Below are 22,109 nucleotides of genomic sequence, written 5' to 3'. Positions count from 1 at the left end.
GGTTTTTTTTTTTTTTTTTTTTTTGCGATACACGGGCCTCTCACTGTTGTGGCCTCTCCCGTTCAGAGCACAGGCTCCGGACGTGCAGGCCCAGCGGCCATGGCTCACGGGCCCAGCCGCTCCGCGGCATGTGGGATCTTCCTGGACCGGGGCACGAACCCGTGTCCCCTTCATCGGCAGGCGGACTCTCAACCACTGCGCCACCAGGGAAGCCCTAGGAGTTATTCTTGAAGAAACCTCTGAATACATTCTTTTCAGGTTGCCTAGAACTGGGCCTCAGGCAGACTGACTATCACTCTAGGAACTGTGCCAAGGCCCAATCCTGGGGTCTGCAGGGGACTCCACAGACAGAAGGGTGCTGGGGGCACTGATGCCATTGTCTCTACGAGGCATGAAGAGGAAGGAGAGGGGCTCTCCTGGATTCTGCCACAGAGAATGCACCGAGAGCTGCAGGCAGGAGCTGCTGGAGGCAGATTTCCGCTTGGTAAGAGAAAGTGCTTCCCAACAATCACAGGTGTCTGGTGACTGGAACCCCCTTGTACCATAGAGAGCTCCTCACACAAGGATGGTTCAAGGAAACAGTGAATGGCCACTTGTCAGGAAAGGTTTCCAGAATGAAATGAGAAGGACCAAAAAAAGGGTTCAACTCTAGAATTTTGAGATTGAGTCTTTGCGTATGCGTGTGTACACATATACAATGAAGAATGTGTACACATGTGCACACACATACTTACATCTAGGTGTATCTACAGGCACGCACTGGCATGCATAGGTATGTATGTAGATGGAGAAAGAGAGAGAGAGGGAAAGCACACGCAAGAAAAACAGGACCAGGTAAAGATAGACTCTTTCTTCAAATTCAGGAAGGCCCAAATATGACAAATGGAGGTGGATTTTATAGAAGAAAATGAAATAGAACTTTTGGAGATAAAGACCTTTTTCACCCTTTGTTGATGAGGAATAACAATAATTAAGATTAAACCAACATTCACAGTAAAAACCCAAAGTGGGGTGTGCAGAGTTTAGGAGGTGCCTGTGCAGGGGGCTGTGGCCCCTAATCACCGAGATGGATCTCAGGTGGCCCAAGGTGAGAACACTGCAGGGTGCTCAACATCTACTAGGTATTAACCTGGGCGGTAACGGTCCTCCTCCTTCCTCCCACCCATCTCAGATTCTGTTTCCAGGAAGGACAGCAGGTCAGTATGAACCAAGTGGACAGCAGCCAGCAGTGTCATACAGATACCTGGTGGGTCAGCAGAAGCCTTACCACCACGGCCAACCTGAGGTTCTTACCAACATTATGTGCTCCGTGATGAAGAGAAGGATGTGCCTGGGGTCTGCTGAGAACATTCCACTGTACAGCTTCTCCACCAGCTTCTGGATGAAGTGGGAGATGCTGGGAAGTGAAGGAGCAGCAGCAGCTTCTGCATTTGGCTGAGGCTCTCTACTGCCTGGGGGTTGGGGGAGGGTGACAGACCAAGGCTGAGAAATCATCAGTCTGAACTGCCTTCTCTCCACAACAATCTCCAAGCCCCTCTTGGTAACCAACCACATCTTACTCACCTCTGTACAGCCCACTGTAACTCTGTGCGTACTCTGTTGCTCCAAAAATGGGGTCTTATATACAATAGGTGCCCAATGAACACACAGTTATTCAAAGTAAATCAATCCTGAACAATCAGTGATATAAACCAAATGGGGAGAAGGCAAGTACAGAGCAGCATTTCTTCCAGTGGCCATTTGGAAGAAGAGTGGGTGAGAATTTAAGGCATATACGGTAATGGGAAGGCTGTCATGGTGACCCAAGGCCCTGCTGTTATTTGGGCAGAGGATGAAGCTGTAAGGTCCGGGTCATCTATCTGTGCTCACCAACACAGCAGGCATTGTGCTCAGACATGGATGCAATGATCTCAGTTAATCTTTAAAGCAACCCTCTGAGTTAGCCACGATTATCCTCCTCACTCACAGGGTCAGGCACCTGCCCGGAGTAATACCACCGTCCAGTGACGGAACCATGCTCAGAAATGGGCTACCAAGCTCACGCTTTTCATCACTCCACTACCCTACCACACTTCAGATACCCCAGAAAACCAAAAGTCAGGGCTTCTGCACTGTGGGGCAAGAGGAGTCCAGAAGATGAGCTGTATCACTAAGGATTCCATGACTCAAGAACCACAGAAAGAACTTTTGTTTAATCTTGTCGGGAAGGTACAGCTGCCTCGGAACCAAATGTTCTGAATGAAGTTTCAGTTTGAACTTCTTAGGGGCAATGGCAGCGTCTTCACCCAGGTTCATTCATTTAAGTAACATGTGCTGTGCCCAGGCATAGGTGAGCAGAAGAATGTTAAATTCAGGTTGACATCTTGACTCCCCTCATAGGAAAGAGAAAATTCTACTGAAGCTAGAGGCGAACTGATTTTGGCTCAGAGAACAGGACTTTCCATCTCTGACTGACCCAACAATGGCAGGGGTGACACGGAAAGTAGTAAGTATGCCATCCCTGGGGTCTCGAGCAAGGTCACTGAGCTCTTGTTGTGAACAACAAGAACAGGTGTAGGGCATCTTCCTGTGGTTCCTAAAGCACCCTACAGTCCTGCAGCCTAGACTTCCTCTAGAGTCCTGGGGTCAGTGGCTGGCAGGATTGTGGCTGTCCTGCTCAGCTGTCAGCAGCTTTATGTCACGAACAGGAGGAGCAAGTCATCCACCCTCACTCACCTCTAAGCATTGGTGCCTGACCTCCACTCATCATGTGAAATATTTCCATGGTGGAAAGCAAGACCTCAGATTGAAAGTCTCGCTTCTGTTGGCCGGTGGCATTGTCTGGAGAAGCCTGGAAGTAAACCCTGGATTAAGAGAGCAGCCACATGGCCACAATGTTCACTCAGTGCCCACCAGGTCCCTCTGTCTGGCCTATACGCTAATACTGCCACTGCTGGGAGTTTGGGCTGCCAACAGCTCACAACTGCACCTTCTCTGGGGCACTGTCCTCTGCTGACCAAACTGTCTCAACCGGGAAGCAATGCCTACTTCCTAGGGCAAGGAGGCAAGGGGTGGGGGGCCTTCAGCCAATGACCACCTGTCAGGTGCCTTAAGGTGCGGCCAACTCTGGAATGCAGATAGCACACTACTGCTCTGATCCAGGCTACTTCTGAGACCACTTCCTGGCTAGGTTCTCCCCTGTTCTCTGCATCCCTTCTCTGCTTTCCTGAGAGCACCGCCCCCCAAAAAGTACTTCCACAAAATCCCTGTCTCAGGCTCTGCTTCTAGAAACCTGGCTAAGACCTGCCCTCATTCATCTATTGACTTGCTGCTTGGTGAGCTCCCTGCTCTGCCGGGGCCTGTGGTTTCTGGAGGACATCCTCTCACCAATCACTGCAGTGCCAGGAGAGGCTCCTGACCACCAGCCAACTGGCATGGACAGGCCTGGATGAGCTCTCTCAAGAGATCAGCCCTCAGATCTCCCTGGGCACACCCTGCCCTCATGGTGCCCAGGCCCTCCCAGTGCCCATGCCCTCCCACAGCACAGGGCCCAATGACACCCTTTCCAACCCACCTCCAGGAGCACCTCCAGTGGCAGCCACTGCTTGGGGTTGGGAGCCCCAAGCAAGAGCTCCCTCAAGAGTAGCTGCACGAATTCCCTCAGCTGCTTCCGGGTGGGATGTGACTCAGCAGGAGCCTGCAGACCCTCCTCAGTGCTGTTGCCTTCAGGCTCAGCCTCAGGACTGCTGGTGTCCTGGGTAGACTCTGTCACGGCCCCCTCAAAGACAAGAGAACCCCAGCATGAGTGGCCTACCCTGCCTCAAGGCACTCTCACATCCACCTCTGAGGTGTGCATGGTGGGATTCTCATCAAACCCATTAACATGTAAGGAAATTGAGGCTCCGAGGAGGTAGGCAGCTCGCCCAGAGTCCCAGGGCTCAAAGATGGCCTGCTGTGGCCTCCGAACTCCAGATGGGTGGGAGTGGTGCAAAGAAGCTGGGCACAGAGCAAGAGAGACCTGCAGTGCTCAGCGAGGAAGCCCAGGATGTATCCCGTGCAAGGCACTTCCCTCCTCAGTGCCACAACTCCCCATCAGTCAAATAGTAATGATGGAAAGGAACACACAAAGATGTGTGAGGATGCAGTGAGAAACAGTGCATGGAGCAATGCCTGGCCCTGGTGTACGGTCAAGATAGCTGGTTCCCACCTTCCAGTGGGGCCCTCACCTTTACTGCCTGTCAGGCTCTACTGATGTTGACAGATAGGACCCTCAGGTGGAAAGAGAAGTAGGACTTCAGCCAGTCCTGGCGTCCAAGTCCCTGAAGTGCCTTGGCCTTCACTTTCTCAGTTTTACATTTATAAAAATATTGGGAGATAAATGAGATGGGGGTCATTAGCCCAGATACATCCTGGAAGACATGGAGATGCTGGGAGGCCAAATGACACGCCCAAGGACACGCAGCCAGGGATGCCCATGAACTTTTCATGCAAGTTTATCTGTTGGTTTCTCCCTTGGCTCATTCATAAAATTAATGCAGCAATTCTTAATTAAACCATAAAATGAACTTAACAGCACCTAGGGAGGTGATGACTGCATTAATTAGCGCCATGCAGCCTTGACTGGAAAGATGCCATATAAAATCATAGCAAATCAAAAACCCTTTTGGCCACCAGCGTTCTGCATGCAGAAAGTCTGTCGTGTGTTCTGTGCAACAAAGGCCCTTTGGAGCCGACTTGGAGCTGAAACAAGGCAAGGAGCTATGGGGATAAGAGCTCTGGAACTGGGGCCTGTCTCATCCACAGTAGGCTGGGAGGTGACTTTGGGCCGGGCCCTCCCTCAGGCAGGAACTATTGAGCATGGGGAGGCAGAGCCCTGGGTCAGAGTCTGCTTTGTGGCTGCTGGTGGGCAGCCGGCTGGAACCCAGACTTAGCAGATGGCGAGCCTGGCCTGTGGGCGAGGGGCTGAGGTGGGGATCTGGGCTGGGAAGTTCAAGCCGTTGACTCCAGGGCCCAGCGCACTCCAGGGTTGGGGAGTGGTGAGAGGCAGTCTGTAGGGCTGCCTGCCTGGCTTCTGGGTGGGGGTCCCATTCCCCACCCCCTTCAGTGCTGCTCACAGTGCCTTCCTTTGCTCTTTATTGCATCTTTTTTTACTTACTTTTCTAGTATGTTGCTTTAGTTGATATTAACTCATCAAACTATTTTATCTTTTTGCAAATCTTCTACTCTTTACATTTTGTCTTTTTATTAAAACTAAATACTCAAATGCTATTAGGTCATTTAATGTTATTTTAAACTGACTGATGGAAAGGACATGGACTTTGGGGTGAGAGACTGAGGTGTAAATCTTGGTTCTGTCACTTATGAATCACATAAGCTGTGTGATGTTTCATCTCCTCAACCCTTTTGTGAGATGGGTCTCATCGTCCCACTAAACCGGGAGGAAACCAGTCTGTGCCGCTTCACCTCCCTGAATCTCCCCTCCCCCTTTAACACCTCCTGCGTCAGGGCATGTTAGGGGATGTGAAGCCTCAGGCTCAGGACTGTTGTAGGTGCTCAGGAGATGGAGGCTGGCACCATGAATACACTTCTAGAAAAGAATAGCTAAAAAAGAGCAGGTTCATTCACTTGGTCATTTAGCAAATAATTACAGAGCAAATATTACCTGACCTCACTGTGCTTGGCATGGCTTCCAGACCCTCTACTTACCAACATGCCTAGCGTGTTCCTTTGACTACAGTTACTGATTTGTAGACAGGCATCACTAATTCACTCTCCCTGGCTGCGTCTCACCTCCTATTCAGATTTCTGTTCTTCCTCCTCCTGTACCTGCCTTCACGCCTGTCCTCGCCTGCTCCTCTCAGATGCTCTTAGCCCACTGAGTCCCCTGATCGGCTGGGACTGGCTCTTGCTCTCAGACTCACTCACATCTCTTCCTGTAGCACCCTCTCTACCCCCACACCCACACTTTGTCCTCAAGACCCAGTTGGTCCCTCTGCGCTCCCAGCTGGGCCTTGGCAAACCCTCTGATTGAAAGATGCCGTGGCCTGCAAACAGGACAAGTGTGCTGCAAAGAAGATGGGACATTGTGACAGTTTCACCCCTCCCCCGGCTGGGGCACCAGCCACAGGTTTCCTGGGGTGGAATCTATTGTTTCATATGATCATCAATGTGTGGGTATTCCATATAAAATTGGACTTGATCTACCATCAAATTTCTCATTACTGAGATTCCTGATGAATCAAAAACTTATTGACTCTCAGAGCCAAAAATGACCTGAAGCACCATCTCATAAAGAGAAGGAAAACTACCCGAGTTGTTTACTGAAGGTTTCAGCTAAGTTGCCTTAAATGTATTTTAATTTGGGGAGGTGTGGGGAGGAATTCTGTCCTTTGCCCTTGAAGGGTGATGACGCTCACCCCTGCTCTTACCGGGGTAGGGCAGAGGCATGTCCTACCTGATGGGTTCCCAGGGGGAATGTGACTGCAGCCAAGGTCTGGAGGAACTCTGGGGCCCGCCAGGCCGGATCCTGGGGGTAGGTGCCGTGCACGAGGCCAAGGAACTGCAGCACGCTGGCTGGGAATGTCTGTTCCCAGGCGCTGTCTCCAGAACCTGTCGAGGGCTGATCAGGGACACACTTCATGAGAGGCGGTGCATGGGAGCATGACTTGGGGCTGCATAGGAACCAGAAGATTTGAAATCTAGGGAGATGACCTCCTTTCTGAGACTCTCAACAAGACACCTTACTTCAAGACACCTAAAACTGTGGATTAGAACAGGATACTGGTCATCATTTGAGGAAGGGTTTAATATGCGCAGGCTTGCTCTAAGGGCTTCACACAAATTCCTCTTCTCACCTCACAACAACCCTCTGAGGCACATTTTATATTTACCCCTATTTTACAGATGGGAAGACAAAGACACAGAGAGGTTAAGCAGTATGTTAACGTTCAACCAGCAGATAAGGGGCAGAGCCAGGAGTTGAACCCAGGCAACCTGGTTATAACGTCTGACTGCCTTCCCCATACTGCCTCTATGTGGTGTGACATGGCCTCTGTGCTCAAGGAACTTGCCAATTAGGGTTGACGCCAGCCTTCCCCAGCTCATTGCTAATGCTCCCAGTTACAGAGCCTGGACAAACCCTGTCCAAGGCTGCCAGGGCCTGAGGAGCCCCTTCCCCACCAGCCAGGGCTCTGGAATAGATCATGTTGCACTGAAGTGATACCCAGTACCCTGAGGGGACCCAGGCACCTGTTTGCCTCAAACCATAACCTGGTCTTGGCCACATGGCTCAGCCTCCATCGTGGCTGCACACTAGCACCTTGCTGGAGCCCAGCTCCCTTAACCAGCTGTGCCCAGTCACTCTTTCTGGACACTAACTCTAGCCTCAGTGTGTCCAGCTGCTGCCTGAGGTCCTTCTCTGTCCTGGATGGACAGCCTGGAACTTGAAAATTGAGCAGCCTTAATATCAGGGTCATTCCCTACATAGCCACGCCAACAACTAGACTGAATGACCCTCAGCCTCTACTCCTGTGGATGTTACAGGTGGATGTCGGGTCTTCCTCTTGCCAGTTCCTCATCCCCAGCCCCTCCCACTGCGGCTTCCTCATTTCCCAACCAGCCTGCCTCGAGTCCTGGCCCTGTGTCCATGAGTTCGCATGTCCTGTTTACCAAATAGGTACCAAATATCTGGAACTAAGCCTCATTCTAGAAAACTCAAACCTAATTGAGGAAAGAAAGGCAATACGTATGGGACAACTAGAGAAAGGTGTAAAATCTCATTTCCGAGATCCTGTGAGGGTTTGGTATGACCTGAGCAGGCAGGCAGAGGAAACCTCCTCTGAAGTCACCTGCACCTGGCTTCTCCACCAGGTTCATACAGCACGATATTAGATTTAGAGGGAGTGTCAGAAGTCAGAGTTCAGAGAGCTTTTTCTGGAGCTAGTAGGCCTGGTTTGAATGCTGCCTCTGTTGCTTACTAACAGTGTGGTTTTGTACCACTTTCTTAATCCCCCTACACCTCCAGTCCCAACTGTGCAAAACAAGGATCATAATATGACCCATTTCATAAGACTGTCATGAGGATTAAGTGAGACATTTTAGTGCTTCAGGCTTATTTTCACAGTGATTAGCACAGGGTAAATACAGAGGAAGCTGGGAGATAAGGTCAGATATAGAGGACTTGGACTTTTGGAAGAATCTGGATTTGATATACTAAGAAACAGACATCCCCTGAAGGTTCTTAGGCAAGGTAGTGCCCTGGAATGAAATGCTAATGCTGGACACACGTGCCTCCACCGTGCCCTCGCTCTGTGACCCTGCCTGAGTGAGTTAACCTCCACAGCTTCAATGTCTACATTTGCACAAGGGAGAGAATGCTATCTGCTCCCAAGGATAGGTGCACATAGCAGAATCACTAACATCTACAAGACGACAATGTTAAATATTGACAAGGACCAGGAGCAACTCGAACCTTCCCAGAATAAGAGCTGGTGAGTGTAAACTGGCACTTCACTTTGGAGAACTATTTGGCAATATCTACTAAAACAAATCATGTGTAAAGATTATAACCCACAACTTTACCCTGCGTATATTTCCCACAGAAAGAAGTATGTATGTCCACCAGAAGATATGTACATAGCAGCTTTATTCATAATATTTCCAAATGGAAACAACCCAGAATGAATATATAAATAGTGATCCATTATCACAATAAAATACTACTGAACAATAAAAAAGAATGAACCAAGATGGTGGGGGAGTAAGACATGGAGATCACCTTTCTCGCCACAAATACATCAAAAATACATATATATGTGGAACAACTTCTACAAAACACCTACTGAATGCTGGCAGAAGACCTCAGGCTTCCCAAAAGGCAAGAAACTCCCCATGTACCTGGGGAGGACAAAAGAAAAAAGAAAAAACAGAGGCAAAAGAATAGGCGCAGGAGGGGACCTGCACCTCTGGGAGGGAGCTGTGAAGGAGGAAAAGCTTCCACACACTAGGAAGCCCCTTTACTGGTGGAAACGGGGAGTGGGGGGAGGGGAAGCTTCAGAGTCACAGAGAGCACAGCAACAGGGGTGCAGAGGGCAAAGCAGAGATAGTCCCACATGGAGGATTGGTGCTGACACGCACTCACCAGCCTGAGAGGCTTGTCTGCTCACCCGCTGAGGCGGTTGGGAGCTGGGAGCTGAGGCTTCGGCTTTGGAGGTCAGATCCCAGGGAGAGGACTAGGGTTGGCTGTGTGAACACAGCCTGAAGGGGGCTAGTGTGCCACAGCTAGACGGGAGGGAGTCTGGGATAAAGTCTGAACTGCCTAAGAATCAAGAGACCATTGTTTTGGGGCGTGCCAGGAGAGGGGATTCAGAGCTCCACCTAAATGAGCTCCAGAGACAGGAGGAAGCCGTGGCTAACAGCGCGGACCCCAGAGACGGGCATGAGACGCTAAGGCTGCTGCTGCCGCCACCAAGAGGCCTGTGTGCGAGCACAGCTCACTAGCCACACCTCTCCTCCCGGGAGCCTGTGCAGCCCGCCACTGCCAGGGTCCTGTGATCCAGGGACAACTTCCCCGGGAGAACACACAGTGCGCCTCGCACTGTTGCAACGTCACTGCAGCCTGTGCCGCCGCAGGCTCACCCCGCATTCCGTACCCCTCCCTCCCCCCAACCTGAGTGAGCCAGAGCCCCCTAATCAGCTGCTCCTTTAACCCCCTCCTATCCGCGCAAAAAACAGACACCCTCAGGCAACCTACACGCAGAGGCGGGGCCAAATCCAAAGCTGAACCCCAGGAGCTGTGCGAACAAAGAAGAGAAAGGGGAATCTCTCCCAGCAGCCTCAGGAGCAGGAGACTAAATCTCCACAATCAACTTGATGTATCCTGCATCTGTGGAATACATGAATAGACAATGAATCACCCCCAAATGAGGAGGTGGACTTTGGGAGCAACTGTAGACTTGGGGTTTGCTGTATGTGACAGACTAGTTACTGATTTTTACGTTTATCTTAGTACAGTTTTTATTGCTTGTTATCCTTGGTGGATTTCTTTATTGGTTTGGTTGCTCTGCTTTTTTTTAATTACTCTTTAATTTTTTTTAATTTTAATAGCAATTTTTTTATATTTTAATAACTTTATTTTATTTATTTATTTATTTATTTATTTATCTTTCTTTTTTTTTCTCCTTTCTCTTCTGAGCCATGTGGCTGACAGGGTCCTGGTGCTCCAGCCGGGTGTCAGGCCTGAGCCTCTGAGGTGGGAGAGCTGAGTTCAGCACACAGGACCACAGGAGACCTCCCGGCCCCACATAATATCCATCGGCGAGTGCTCTCCCAGAGACCTCCATCTCAACACCAGCACCCAGCTGCACTCAACGACCAGCAAGCTCCAGTGCTGGACACCCTATGCCAAACAACTAGCAAGACAGGAACACAACCCCACCCATTAGCAGAAAGCCTGCCTAAAATCATAAGTTCATAGACACCCCAAAACACACCACTGGACACGGTCCTGCCCACCAGAAAGACAAGATCCAGCCTCATCCACCAGAACACAGGCACCAGTCCCCTCCACCAGGAAGCCTACACAGCCCACTGAACCAACATAACCCACTGGGGGCAGACACAAAAAACAATGGGAACTACAAACCTGCAGCCTGTGAAAAGGAGACCCCAAACACAGTAAGTGAAGCAAAATGAGAAGACAGAGAAACACACAGCAGATGAAGGAGCAAGGCAAAAATGCACCAGACCTAACAAATGAAGAGGAAATAGGCAGTCTACCTGAAAAAGAACTCAGAGTAATGATAGTAAAGATGAGCCAAAATCTTGGAAATAGAATGGAGAAAATACAAGAAACGTTTAATAAGGACCTAGAAGAACTAAAGAGCAAACAATGATGAATAACACAATAAATGAAATTACAAATTCTCTAGAAGGAATCAATAGCAGAATAACTCAGGAAGAAGAATGGATAAGTGACCTGGAAGATAAAATAGTGGAAATAACTACTGCAGAGCAGAATAAAGATAAAAGAATGAAAAGAACTGAGGAAAGTCTCAGAGACCTCTAGGACAACATTAAATTCACCAACATTCGAATTATAGGGGTCCCAAAAGAAGAAGAGAGAAAGAAAGGGACTGAGAAAATATTTGAAGAGATTATAGTTGAAAACTTCCCTAATATGGGAAAGGAAATAGTCAATCAAGTCCAGGAAGCACAGAGAGTCCCATACAGGATAAATCCAAGTAGAAACACGCCAAGACACATATTAATCTATCAAAAATTAAATACAAAGGAAAAAATATTAAAAGCAGCAAGGGAAAAGCCACAAATAACATACAAGGGAATCCCCATAAGGTTAACAGCTGATCTTTCAGCAGAAACTCTGCAAGCCAGAACGGAGTGGCAGGACATATTTAAAATTTAAAGTAATGAAAGGGAAAAACCTACAACCAAGATTACTCTACCCAGCAAGGATCTCATTCAGATTCGATGGAGAAATTAAAAACTTTACAGACAAGAAAAAGCTAAGAGAATTCAGCACCACCAAACCAGATTTACAACAAATGCTAAAGGAACTTCTCTAGGCAGGAAAAACAAGTGAAGGAAAAGACCTACAATAACGAACCCAAAACAATTAAGAAAATGGTAATAGGAACATACATATCGATAACTACCTTAAATGTAAACGGATTAAATGCTCCAACCAAGAGACATAGACTGGCTGAATGGATACAAAAACAAGACCCATATATATGTTATCTGCAAGAGACCCACTTCAGACCTAGGGACACACACAGACTGAAAGTGAGGGGATGGAAAAAGATATTCCATGCAAATGGAAATCAAAAGAAAGCTGGAGTAGCAATTCTCCTATCAGACAAAATAGACTTTACAATAAAGACTACTACAAGAGACAAAGAAGGACACTACATAATGATCAGGGATTGATCCAAGAAGAAGATATAACAATTGTAAGTATTCATGCACCCAACATAGGAGCACCTCAATACATAACACAAAAGCTAATAGCCATAAAAGGGGAAATCCACAGTAACACAATCATAGTAGCAGACTTTAACACCTCACTTTCACCAATGGACAAATCATCCAAAATGAAAATAATAAGGAAACACAAGCTTTAAATATGCATTAAACAAGACAGACTTAATTGATATAGGACATTCCATCTAAAAACAACAGAATACACCTTCTTTTCAAGTGCTCATGCAGCATTCTCCAGGATAGATCATACCTTTGGTCACAAATCAAGCCTTGGTAAATTTAAGAAAATTGAAAATCGTATCAAGTATCTTTTCCGACCACAACGCTATGAGACTAGATATCAATTACAGAAACAAAGCTGTAAAAAATACAAACACATGGAGGCTAAACAATACACTACTTAATAACTGAGAGATCACGGAGGAAATCAAAAAATACCTAGAAACAAATGACAATGAAAACATGATGACTCAAAGCCAATGGGATGCAGCAAAAGCAGTTTTAAGAGGGAAGTTTATAGCAATACAATCCTACTGCAAGAAACAATAAAAATCTCAGATAAACAACATAAACTTACACCTAAAGCAATTAGAGAAAGAAGGAAAAAAAAACCCAAAGTGAGTAGAAAGAAAGAAATCATAGAAATCAGATCAGAAATAAATGAAAAAGAAATGAAGGACACAACAGCAAAAATCAATAAAACTAAAAGTTGGTTCTTTGAGAAGATAAAAAAATTGATAAACCATTAGCCAGACTCATCAAAAAAAAAATGGGAAAAGACGCAAATCAGCAGAATTAGAAATGAAAAAGGAGAAGTAACAACTGACACTGCAGAAATACAAAAGATCATGAGAGATTACTACAAGCAACTCTACGCCAACAAAATGGACAACCAGGAAGAAATGGACAAATTCTTAGAAAAGCACAACCTTCCGAGACTGAACCAAGGAGAAACAGAAATTATAAACAGACCAATCACAATCATTGAAATTGAAACTGTGATTAAAAATCTTCCAACAAACAGAAGCCCAGGACCAGATGGCTTCACAGGTGAATTCTATCAAACATTTAGAGAAGAGCTAACACCTATCCTTCTCAAACTCTTTAAAAATATAGCAGAGGGAAGAACACTTCCCAAACTCATTTTACGAGGCCACCATCACCTTGATACCAAAACCAGACAAAGATGTCACAAAAAAAGAAAACTACAGGCCAATATCACTGATGAACATAGATGCAAAAATCCGCAACAAAACACTAGCAAACAGAATTCAACAGCACATGAAAAGGATCATACACCATGATCAAGTGGGGTTTATTCCAGGAATGCAAGGATTCTTCAATATACGCAAATCAATCAATGTGATAAACCATATTAACAAATTGAAGGATTAAAACCATATGATCGGGCTTCCCTGGTGGCGCAGTGGTTGAGAGTCCGCCTGCCGATGCAGGGGGCACGGGTTTGTGCCCCGGTCCGGGAAGATGCCACATGCCGCAGAGCAGCCAGGCCCATGAGCCATGGCCGCTGAGCCTGTGCGTCCAGAGCCTGTGCTCCGCAATGGGAGAGGCCACAACAGTGAGAGGCCCGCATACCACAAAAAAAACCCAACAAAACAAAACCATATGATCATCTCAATAGATGCAGAAAATCTTTCAACAAAATTCAACACCCATTTATGATTAAAAACCCTGCAGAAAGTAGGCATAGAGAGAACTTACCTCAACATAATAAAGGCCATATATGACAAACCCACAGCCAACATTGTTCTCAATGGTGAAAAACTAAAACCATTTCCACTAAGATCAGGAACAAGACAAGGTTGCCCACTCTCACCACTCTTATTCAACATAGTTTTGGAAGTTTTAGCCACAGCAATCAGAGAAGAAAAGGAAATAAAAGGAATCCAAATCGGAAAAGAAGAAGTAAAGCTGTCACTGTTTGCAGATGACATGATACTATACATAGAGAATCCTAAAGATGCTACCAGAAAACTACTAGAGCTAATCAATGAATTTGGTAAAGTAGCAGGATACAAAATTAATGCACAGAAATCTCTGGCATTCCTATATACTAATGATGAAAAATCTGAAAGTGAAATCAAGAAAACACTCCCATTTACCATTGCAACAAAAAGAATAAAATATCTAGGAATAAACCTACCTAAGGAGACAAAAGACCTGTATGCAGAAAATTATAAGACACTGATGAAAGAAATTAAAGATGATACAAATAGATGGAGAGATATACCATGTTCTTGGATTGGAAGAATCAACATTGTGAAAATGACTCTACTACCCAAAGCAATCTACAGATTCAATGCAATCCCTATCAAACTACCACTGGCATTTTTCACAGAACTAGAACAAAAAATTTCACAATTTGTATGGAAACACAAAAGACCCCGAATAGCCAAAGCAATCTTGAGAAAAAAAACAGATGGAGAGATATACCATGTTCCTGGATTGGAAGAATCAACATTGTGAAAATCACTATACTACCCAAAGCAATCTACAGATTCAATGCAATCCCTATCAAACTACCACTGGCACTTTCCACAGAACTAGTTTGTATGGAAACAAAAAATACCCCCAAACAGCCAAAGCAATCTTGGGAAAGAAAAACGGAGCTGGAGGAATCAGGCGCTTTGACTTCAGACTATACCACAAAGCCACAGTAATCAAGGCAGTATGGTAATGGCACAAAAACAGAAATACAGACCAATGGAACAGGATAGAAAGCCCAGAGATAAATCCACACACATATGGTCACCTTATCTTTGATAAAGGAGGCAAGAATATACAATGGAGGAAAGACAGCCTCTTCAATAAGTGGTGCTGGGAAAACTTGACAGTTATATGTAAATAAAGAATGAAACTAGAACACTCCCTAACACCATACACAAAAATCAATTCAAAATGGATTAACGACCTAAATGTAAGGCCAGACACTATAAAACCCTTAGAGGAAACATAGGCAGAACACTCCATGACATAAATCACAGCAAGATCCTTTTTGACTCACCTCCTAGAGAAATGGAAATAAAAACAAAAATAAAACAAATGGGACCTACTGAAACTTAAAAGCTTGTGCACAGCAAAGGAAACCATAAAGAAGATGAAAAGACAATCCTCAGAATGGGAGAAAATATTTGCAAATGAAGAAACTGACAAAGGATTCATCTCCAAAATATACAAGCAGCTCAGGCAGCTCAATATCAAAAAAACAAACAACCCAATCCAAAAATGGGCAGAAGACCTGAATAGACATTTTTCCAACAAAGATATACAGATTGCCAAAAAACACATGAAAGGATGCTCAACATCACTAATCATTAGAGAAATGCAAATCAAAACTACAATGAGGTATCATCTCACACTGGTCAGAATGGCCATCATCAAAAAATCTACAGTCAATGCTGGAGAGGGTGTGGAGAAAAGCGAACCTTCTTGCACTGTCGGTGGGAATGTAAATTGATACAGCCACTATGGAGAACAGTATGGAGGTTCCTTAAAAAACAAAAAATAGAACTACCATATGACCCAGCAATCCCACTACTGGGCATACACCCTGAGTAAACCATAATTCAAAAAGAGTCATGTACCACAATGTTCACTGCAGCACTATTTACAATAGCCAGGACATCGAAGCAAGCTAGGTGTCCATTGACAGATGAATGGATAAAGAAGAGGCACATATATACAATGGAATATTACTCAGCCATAAAAAGAAACGAAATTGAGTTATTTGTAGTGAGGTGGATGGACACAGAGTCTGTCATACAGAGTGAACTAAGTCAGAAAGAGAAAAACAAATACAATATACTAACACATATATATGGAATCTAAAAAAAAAAAAAAAAAAAAAAAAGGTTCTGAAGAACCTACGGGCAGGACAGAAATAAAGACCAAGTGTAGAGAATGGACTTGAGGACACAGGGAAGGGGAAGGGTAAGCTGGGACAATGTGAGAGAGTGGCATGGACATATATACACTACCAAATGTAAAATAGATAGCTAGTGGGAAGCAGCCGCATAGCAAAGGGAGATCAGCTAGGTGCTTTGTGACCACCTAGAGGGGTGGGATAGGGAGGGTGGGAGGGAGACGCAAGAGGGAGGGGATATCGGGATATGTGTATACATATAGATGATTCACTTTGTTATACAGCAGAAACTAACACAACATTGTAAAGCAATTATACTCCCATAAAGATGTTTAAAAAAAAAAAAAAGAATGAACTACCAGCATACATAATGATGAGTGAAAGAAGCCAGAAGCAAGGGTACATACTATAGGATTCCATTGATATTAAGTTCAAGAACAGGCAAACAAATCTATGGTTACACTGTGCAAGGGAATAATAGCAAACGAAGTAAAGTTCCAAGCAAAATAAAATAAACTGTTTGAGAAAGATATGTTAGCATTATTCACTACAATTATATTTCTGACCTTTTTCTCTTATCCTTCCGGTTTTTGCCTTTTAGATTTTGATGCTTGTCTACCATATTTGGTAAATGATGCTTTCAAGGCAGATATCTTCACTGAACCAAAATAATCTTCCAGTGACTTTGCTTTTGTTATATGTTTGTTAGATTTCAGAAGACTGGGTCTTGTTTTTTGACCCAGTTTAAGGGTCACATCTGTTATGTGACAGTTAACCATTTTATGTTTGCTATTACAAAGTAAATGTTTGGCCTTATTCTCTTACTTCCCTCAGCATACTATGTATTTTCTTCACTTTAAATGCTTTCATGTTATTCCTTTGGTTTGCTCTTTCGAAATAACATTGATTTAAAAAGGTAACAAACTCTCTATGGTGCAAACAGAAAATATGCATTTTTTTCAGGCATCCCCACATTAGTTGCACATTAGGTCTACGAGGGAGCCATGAATAAGTTTCCCAAAGATGGAAAGTGTAAAGATCACATGTCCTGACTAGGACAAAACTAAACTGGAGATGAGTAACAACAATAAAAGAAAACAAAAAATTCAACTACATGGCACTGAAAAAGATGAATCAAAAAGGTCTTTAAACCTGCAATCACAGAAACTCTAGAAAACAACAAAAAATTAAGATGTCAAATATCAAAATTTTAGAACTAGCCAGAAAAAAATGAGGGGAACGATAAATATATCCAAAGTTGGTTCTTTACAAATCCACAAGTCCTCAGCTCCTTAAGTAATGGGAGAAGTGAAGAGAGAGCATGGACTTACAAATTAAGAAGAAGGGGGAAATAATCACACAGAAAATTAAATGAATTAAAGGAGACCATTCGTGCAAACTGAATAAATGGGAAGATTTTTAAAACTACCAATTACCTAAACTAGGTGAAGGAGACATTTAAAAGCCTAAGCAAGGCAATAATGGGAAAAATTCAGGCCCCAGAAGTTTCATAGGAACAATTTAAATAATATGAGTCATGGATTTAACATCACCTTGAATAAAAGGAAAGGAGAGAAGTCTTTTTTTTAGTAAAGCTAGCATAATGCTGATATCAAAACCTGACAACATATAACATAAAGAAAACCACAACATAATATCACTTATAAATATGAATGCAAAATCATAAATTAAATATTTACAAGCAGAATAAGGAAGTATGCTAAATGAATAAGAACAGAGTGACAAAGTGAGATCTTTGCAAGAATGCAAGGAAATCTATTGATATAATTCATCAGAGGTAAATGTTTAAAAGAAAAACCCATCTGATCATCTAATTATATGCTAAAATAGTATTTAATAAAAATTAAGTACATTCCTGTTTTTAAAAAGAGCAAAAAGTTTGATCTATACTTTCCAAGCATTATCAACACACACACAGAAAAGATGGCAGAAGGTGAAACATGCAATTCACAGTAAAATAAATAGATACGGTTAATAAGCATATGAAAATGCTATCAATTTCGGTGATACTAAACGCAAAAGAACTCAACTATGAAATCTTCATCAGTTTGGCCATGTCACTGAGGCTGTGTGGACTGGGCCAAGCCCATCTATAGAGGACGGTGGGACGTGTGTTAGGAGGAATGTACATGTATAATGTCTACTGCAACCTTCCTGAGAAAAAGAATGCATGAAGTACACCTTGACCCACTATCCCACATCCTGGAATTTACACTAAGGAGGTCATCAAACTAGAGGGAAAAGACGTCTGCTCGAGAAAGTTCATTACAGTCTTTTGATAACAACCAACATTCTGAGAAACAACAAAAATTTCCATCCTCAAATACAGATGATTCACAACAAAATGTTGAGAAAAAAAGGCAAAGGGAATTTATATGGTCTGATCCTCTAAGGATATGGTATACTCTTAGAGAGGTGTCTGCAAGGATATTCCACTAAAGTTCACAGTGGTTACCTCTGTATGGGAGTGATTTCAGGTCATTTTTACTTTCTACTCTTTTTCTTATTTAAATTTTAAAGGTAATCATGCATCATTTTACAGAAGCAATTAGGTTTCCCCACACATCTCAAACCTCCAGTTGCCTTTAGAGCCTATGGAATGAAGCCAGAATTTTGCAGCCTCTCATGGGTGTTCTTGTTACCTGGCTCTCAATTACTCCTGCTCACAGGCCACGTGGCCTTTGCCTCCAGGTCTAAAATAACCTCTCCACCCACCTTCAAGGTGGACCTTGAAGGCCTGAATCAAAGGCTCTCCATGTCATGTCTGTAGCAGGCGGGCACCTGTCTTCTCTAAGACAGGTCTCTCTACCTCACGGGTCCCTCACTCGAGAGGCCCACCTGTCCTGGTAGAGGTGAGCTCCTTGAGGGCAGAGACCCCTTTTCCCCCTCCACAGGGCCCCTGAAGCTCCCGATTTAAAGCAGTTGCTCAGAAATGTTCCCTTTGACTGGAGTCATTAAATCTCCCAGTGAAGAAAGTCCAATGTTTAAACAAATGGAAAACAGATGTCTTCTGGCAAGAGCCCATTAACTCCACTGGGGACAATTAGGTTGGGCTTCCCATTGAGCACCTAAGTTATCACCTTGCCTCTTCTATCAAGATTTCTGAATAATACCTGCAAATTATCAGCACTCCTGGGAAGCTGCTAGGAAAAATCAAGGTTGACTTTTCTGAGCTTGTCTTCCCGTCAGAACCCCCTCTCAGCATGTGGGGAATGGGTCTCACCTGACTCATGGTGGCTTTCAGCATCTCCAGGAGCAGCAGGGCACCTTCAGTGCACAGCCCAGCCTGGAGGACTTCTTCCCTGTGGTGCTTATGCAAGAGCCACTGAAGCATGGCATCCAGGCTGTCCTGAAAGAGGAGGCAAGGGATGTAAAGAGACGTGTGGCTACGCAGCAAGGGGACCGGCTTTGCAGCCAGCATACGGCATTTCCCAGGGGCCCCAGTGGGAAAGGCAAAACAGCACAGTAACAGCCCAGGTGGCTGGCCCATTCAGGGAGCTTCAGCCCACTAACGGGGTATAAGGGAAATGCACACCTCCAAGATGGTGCTGAAGACCTACCAGCAACTGGTATCGAACTTAGTTCTTTTGGTCTGACATCACAAATACTCAATCTCCCAATCAATTTTAATGAATTTTTATAAATGAGATTATAGAAAACGTGACAAATTCAAAGGCTTTAGGGCAACTGCAGAGTGCAACAGAGAGAACATAGAGTTGACAAGCAGGATGATCTGGCTTTGCCTCTTTAAAAACTGGGCTTATACAAGCTATTCAGCCTCTTGGCAGTTCAGTTTCCTTCTCTGTGTAATGAAAATTACATTATCTGCCCCATGGGATTGTTATAAATATCAAGGAAAATAAAATATGTAAAACATCTATCACGGGTCCTGACATTCAGCAAATGTTTGTTTCCTGCAATACAGTCTTGGAAAAATAAAAATATAGGGTTTTGATTAACTTAGCACAGCATATTAAGAACTTTATTTTGAAGTGTGATCTCTAATACTATTAGCATATATCAAGATTGAGATAGGTCAAATATAAGGATGTACGAGAGGTGAATTTTTTAGCCCTCTATTTGCAGAGAGGTGCCCCTCCACCCATGTCAATTCAGTGCAGTTTAACTCAACTCTATCAAGACCAAAAAACAATTTCTGAGTCTGTCTGTCAGGTGCCCAGGAAGGTGAGTAAGAGGCGGGGTCTATTTTTGAGGTGCTCAGTATCTAAGGAGAGAAGCAGATGTAAATGTGCTGGTGCCATATAAGGGAAAGGTGAATGCATGATGAGGCCCAAAGAGGAATGGTTCCTGTTGCCTAGGGAGTCTAAGCAGGAGGTGGCATGTGAGCTGAGAATTAAGGGAAGACACCTTTCCAGGCAGGTGATGGCAGGAGAAAGGACTCATTAAAGGCCCAGGGCAGGCGAGGACAAAGCAGCTGGTCTTACTGGGGAGGTGACTCAGGAGGATCACAGCACGAAGGGCCATCGAGAAAGGAAGCTGGGCGGGGGAGACAAGTGAGACATACAACCAGGAAGGGTCTTGATGCTGGCTGCGGGACTCTGAACGTGATCCCACAGGAACAGGAGCCAGTGAAGCCTTGGATTTGGTTCAGGTCGGTGAGTTAGTGAACGAGAGGCTGGTGAGAAGGTATATACAGTGAGTGCAGACTCCTCTTTGGAGAAAATTGGCCAAGGAAAAACAGGAGAGTGATAAACAGGACAGGAGCTGGTCAAGAGTGTGAGTCAAGGGGGCAGCTTCTGGTTTTAGGTGGGACATAACTTATCATACTTATGGTCTATGAGGAAAGAGTCAGTAGAAAGAGATGCCGAAAATATAGAAGAAGGGATAATAAGGGGTGAGGTCACTCAGGAAAGGAGTGGAAGGAATCCAGACCAGCCCTGAAAAGCTGCCCTTCCAGCAACAGTGGAGAGAAGGTGATAAAGAGGGTCGTGGAATATACAAGTGGTGAAGGGTGGGGTCCTGAGGCAATGCCCCCTTCATGGGGGCCTCTACTCCTACCATGACATAAGTCACCTGAGCAAAGGGCGTCTGCGGGCCAGAAGGCTCAGGGCATGTAAGGGTCACACTAGAATGCAGGGGAAGAGCAAGGGCATTACTAAGGTAAAGGGACATGTTTCTTTGGAGGACATAAACTGAGGCTCTACGTCTATTATGGGAGCAATTCACCTCCCCGTGTTGCCCCCCGCCATCGTGTGATTTCTCTAGCTGTGCCCAGAAGGAGAAAGACTTAAAATAGGAACTGATAAAAACAGAGACCTGCTGGGAGGGACATGAGAGGCAGAGGCTGAAGAAGTGAAGGGTATATGAAAAGCTAGCCAGGGGTGGGGACTGCTAGGGAAGGAAGTAGGTCAGGACGAAAGCTGGAAAACATGGAGGAAGGCGGGGAGTCTTAGGGACCTGCCTCGGTCATACAGAATCAGAAAGCCAAGTGTGTCACTCCATCCCAGGAACCCCAAGAACCTACTTTGGGCCCGTCCATCAGCTCTGTAAGTGGTGTTTGTAGGAAGAAGGTGGACACGATGAGGTAGACTTCCGGAATATGAACGTGGTGGGCCAGAAAGCCACTCAAGACTCGGAACCCAGGAAGCAGGCAGGGGCTCTGGTCAGGCGTGGGAGGGTGGCTCTTCAGGTTATCTATTATCAGGGAGAGGGGCACAAAATCCAACTGAAAAAATTGCTGTTGCTTCTGGTCAAGGCGAGAATGGGGCACAGAGAGGAATCCCCTACCATCCACCCATCCCACAGAGATGCCAGATGGAAATATGTGTCATACATACTGGAGCACAAGAAAGTGCTCAACAAGAATTTTTCCTATTCCTGACATGCTCATTCATTCGTTCAAAACCAGATGCTTATTTGGTGCCTACCACCTTAGAGGCAATAAGACCTCTTTGTATTAGGCAATAAGAACATAGTGTTTTGACAAAATATACAGAACCCCAGGCCTTTATCAACTACTTAAAATGTGGTGGGAGGGACAGACTTTACAGAATTAAATACCTAAATAAATATGTATAAATGATGATAAGCACTATAAAAAAGGAGAGAGAGAGAGTATAACAGAGGAGCCCTAGTCCATACGGGACTCCCCTCCTCTCCTAGAGGAAGTAACAATTGAATCAAGAGCTGAAGGATGAATCCACATCAAACAGGAGAGCCATGCTGGTACTGAGGGTTGGGGAAGCATCCCAGGAAGAGGGAAAGA

The 22,109-nt window shown here is 44.9% G+C and overlaps 1 protein-coding gene across 2 annotated transcripts in view; it reads right to left on the bottom strand.

The window, feature by feature from the left end:
* Nucleotides 1-22,109, bottom strand: part of WDFY4 (WDFY family member 4) — a 270,159-nt gene that overhangs the window by 146,775 nt on the left and 101,275 nt on the right. Inside the window, exons 29-35 of one of the 2 annotated variants that reach the window (XM_007446235.1) lie at nucleotides 21,369-21,538; nucleotides 19,107-19,232; nucleotides 6,434-6,598; nucleotides 3,554-3,757; nucleotides 2,716-2,830; nucleotides 2,438-2,444; nucleotides 1,294-1,444 (exon numbers count right to left, since the gene is read on the bottom strand). In XM_007446235.1, coding sequence (XP_007446297.1) covers nucleotides 1,294-1,444; nucleotides 2,438-2,444; nucleotides 2,716-2,830; nucleotides 3,554-3,757; nucleotides 6,434-6,598; nucleotides 19,107-19,232; nucleotides 21,369-21,538 — 938 coding nt within the window. Of the gene's footprint in view, nucleotides 1-1,293; nucleotides 1,452-2,437; nucleotides 2,445-2,715; nucleotides 2,831-3,553; nucleotides 3,758-6,433; nucleotides 6,599-19,106; nucleotides 19,233-21,368; nucleotides 21,539-22,109 lie in introns of both variants that reach the window. The other variant, XM_007446234.1, reaches the window with a different exon arrangement.

Source organism: Lipotes vexillifer, unplaced genomic scaffold (genome assembly GCF_000442215.2).
Source record: "Lipotes vexillifer unplaced genomic scaffold, Lipotes_vexillifer_v1.1 scaffold1143, whole genome shotgun sequence".
Lineage (NCBI taxonomy): Eukaryota > Metazoa > Chordata > Mammalia > Artiodactyla > Lipotidae > Lipotes > Lipotes vexillifer.
Note: the sequence above shows the minus strand (reverse complement) of the source record. Positions and strands in the feature narration are given on the sequence as shown.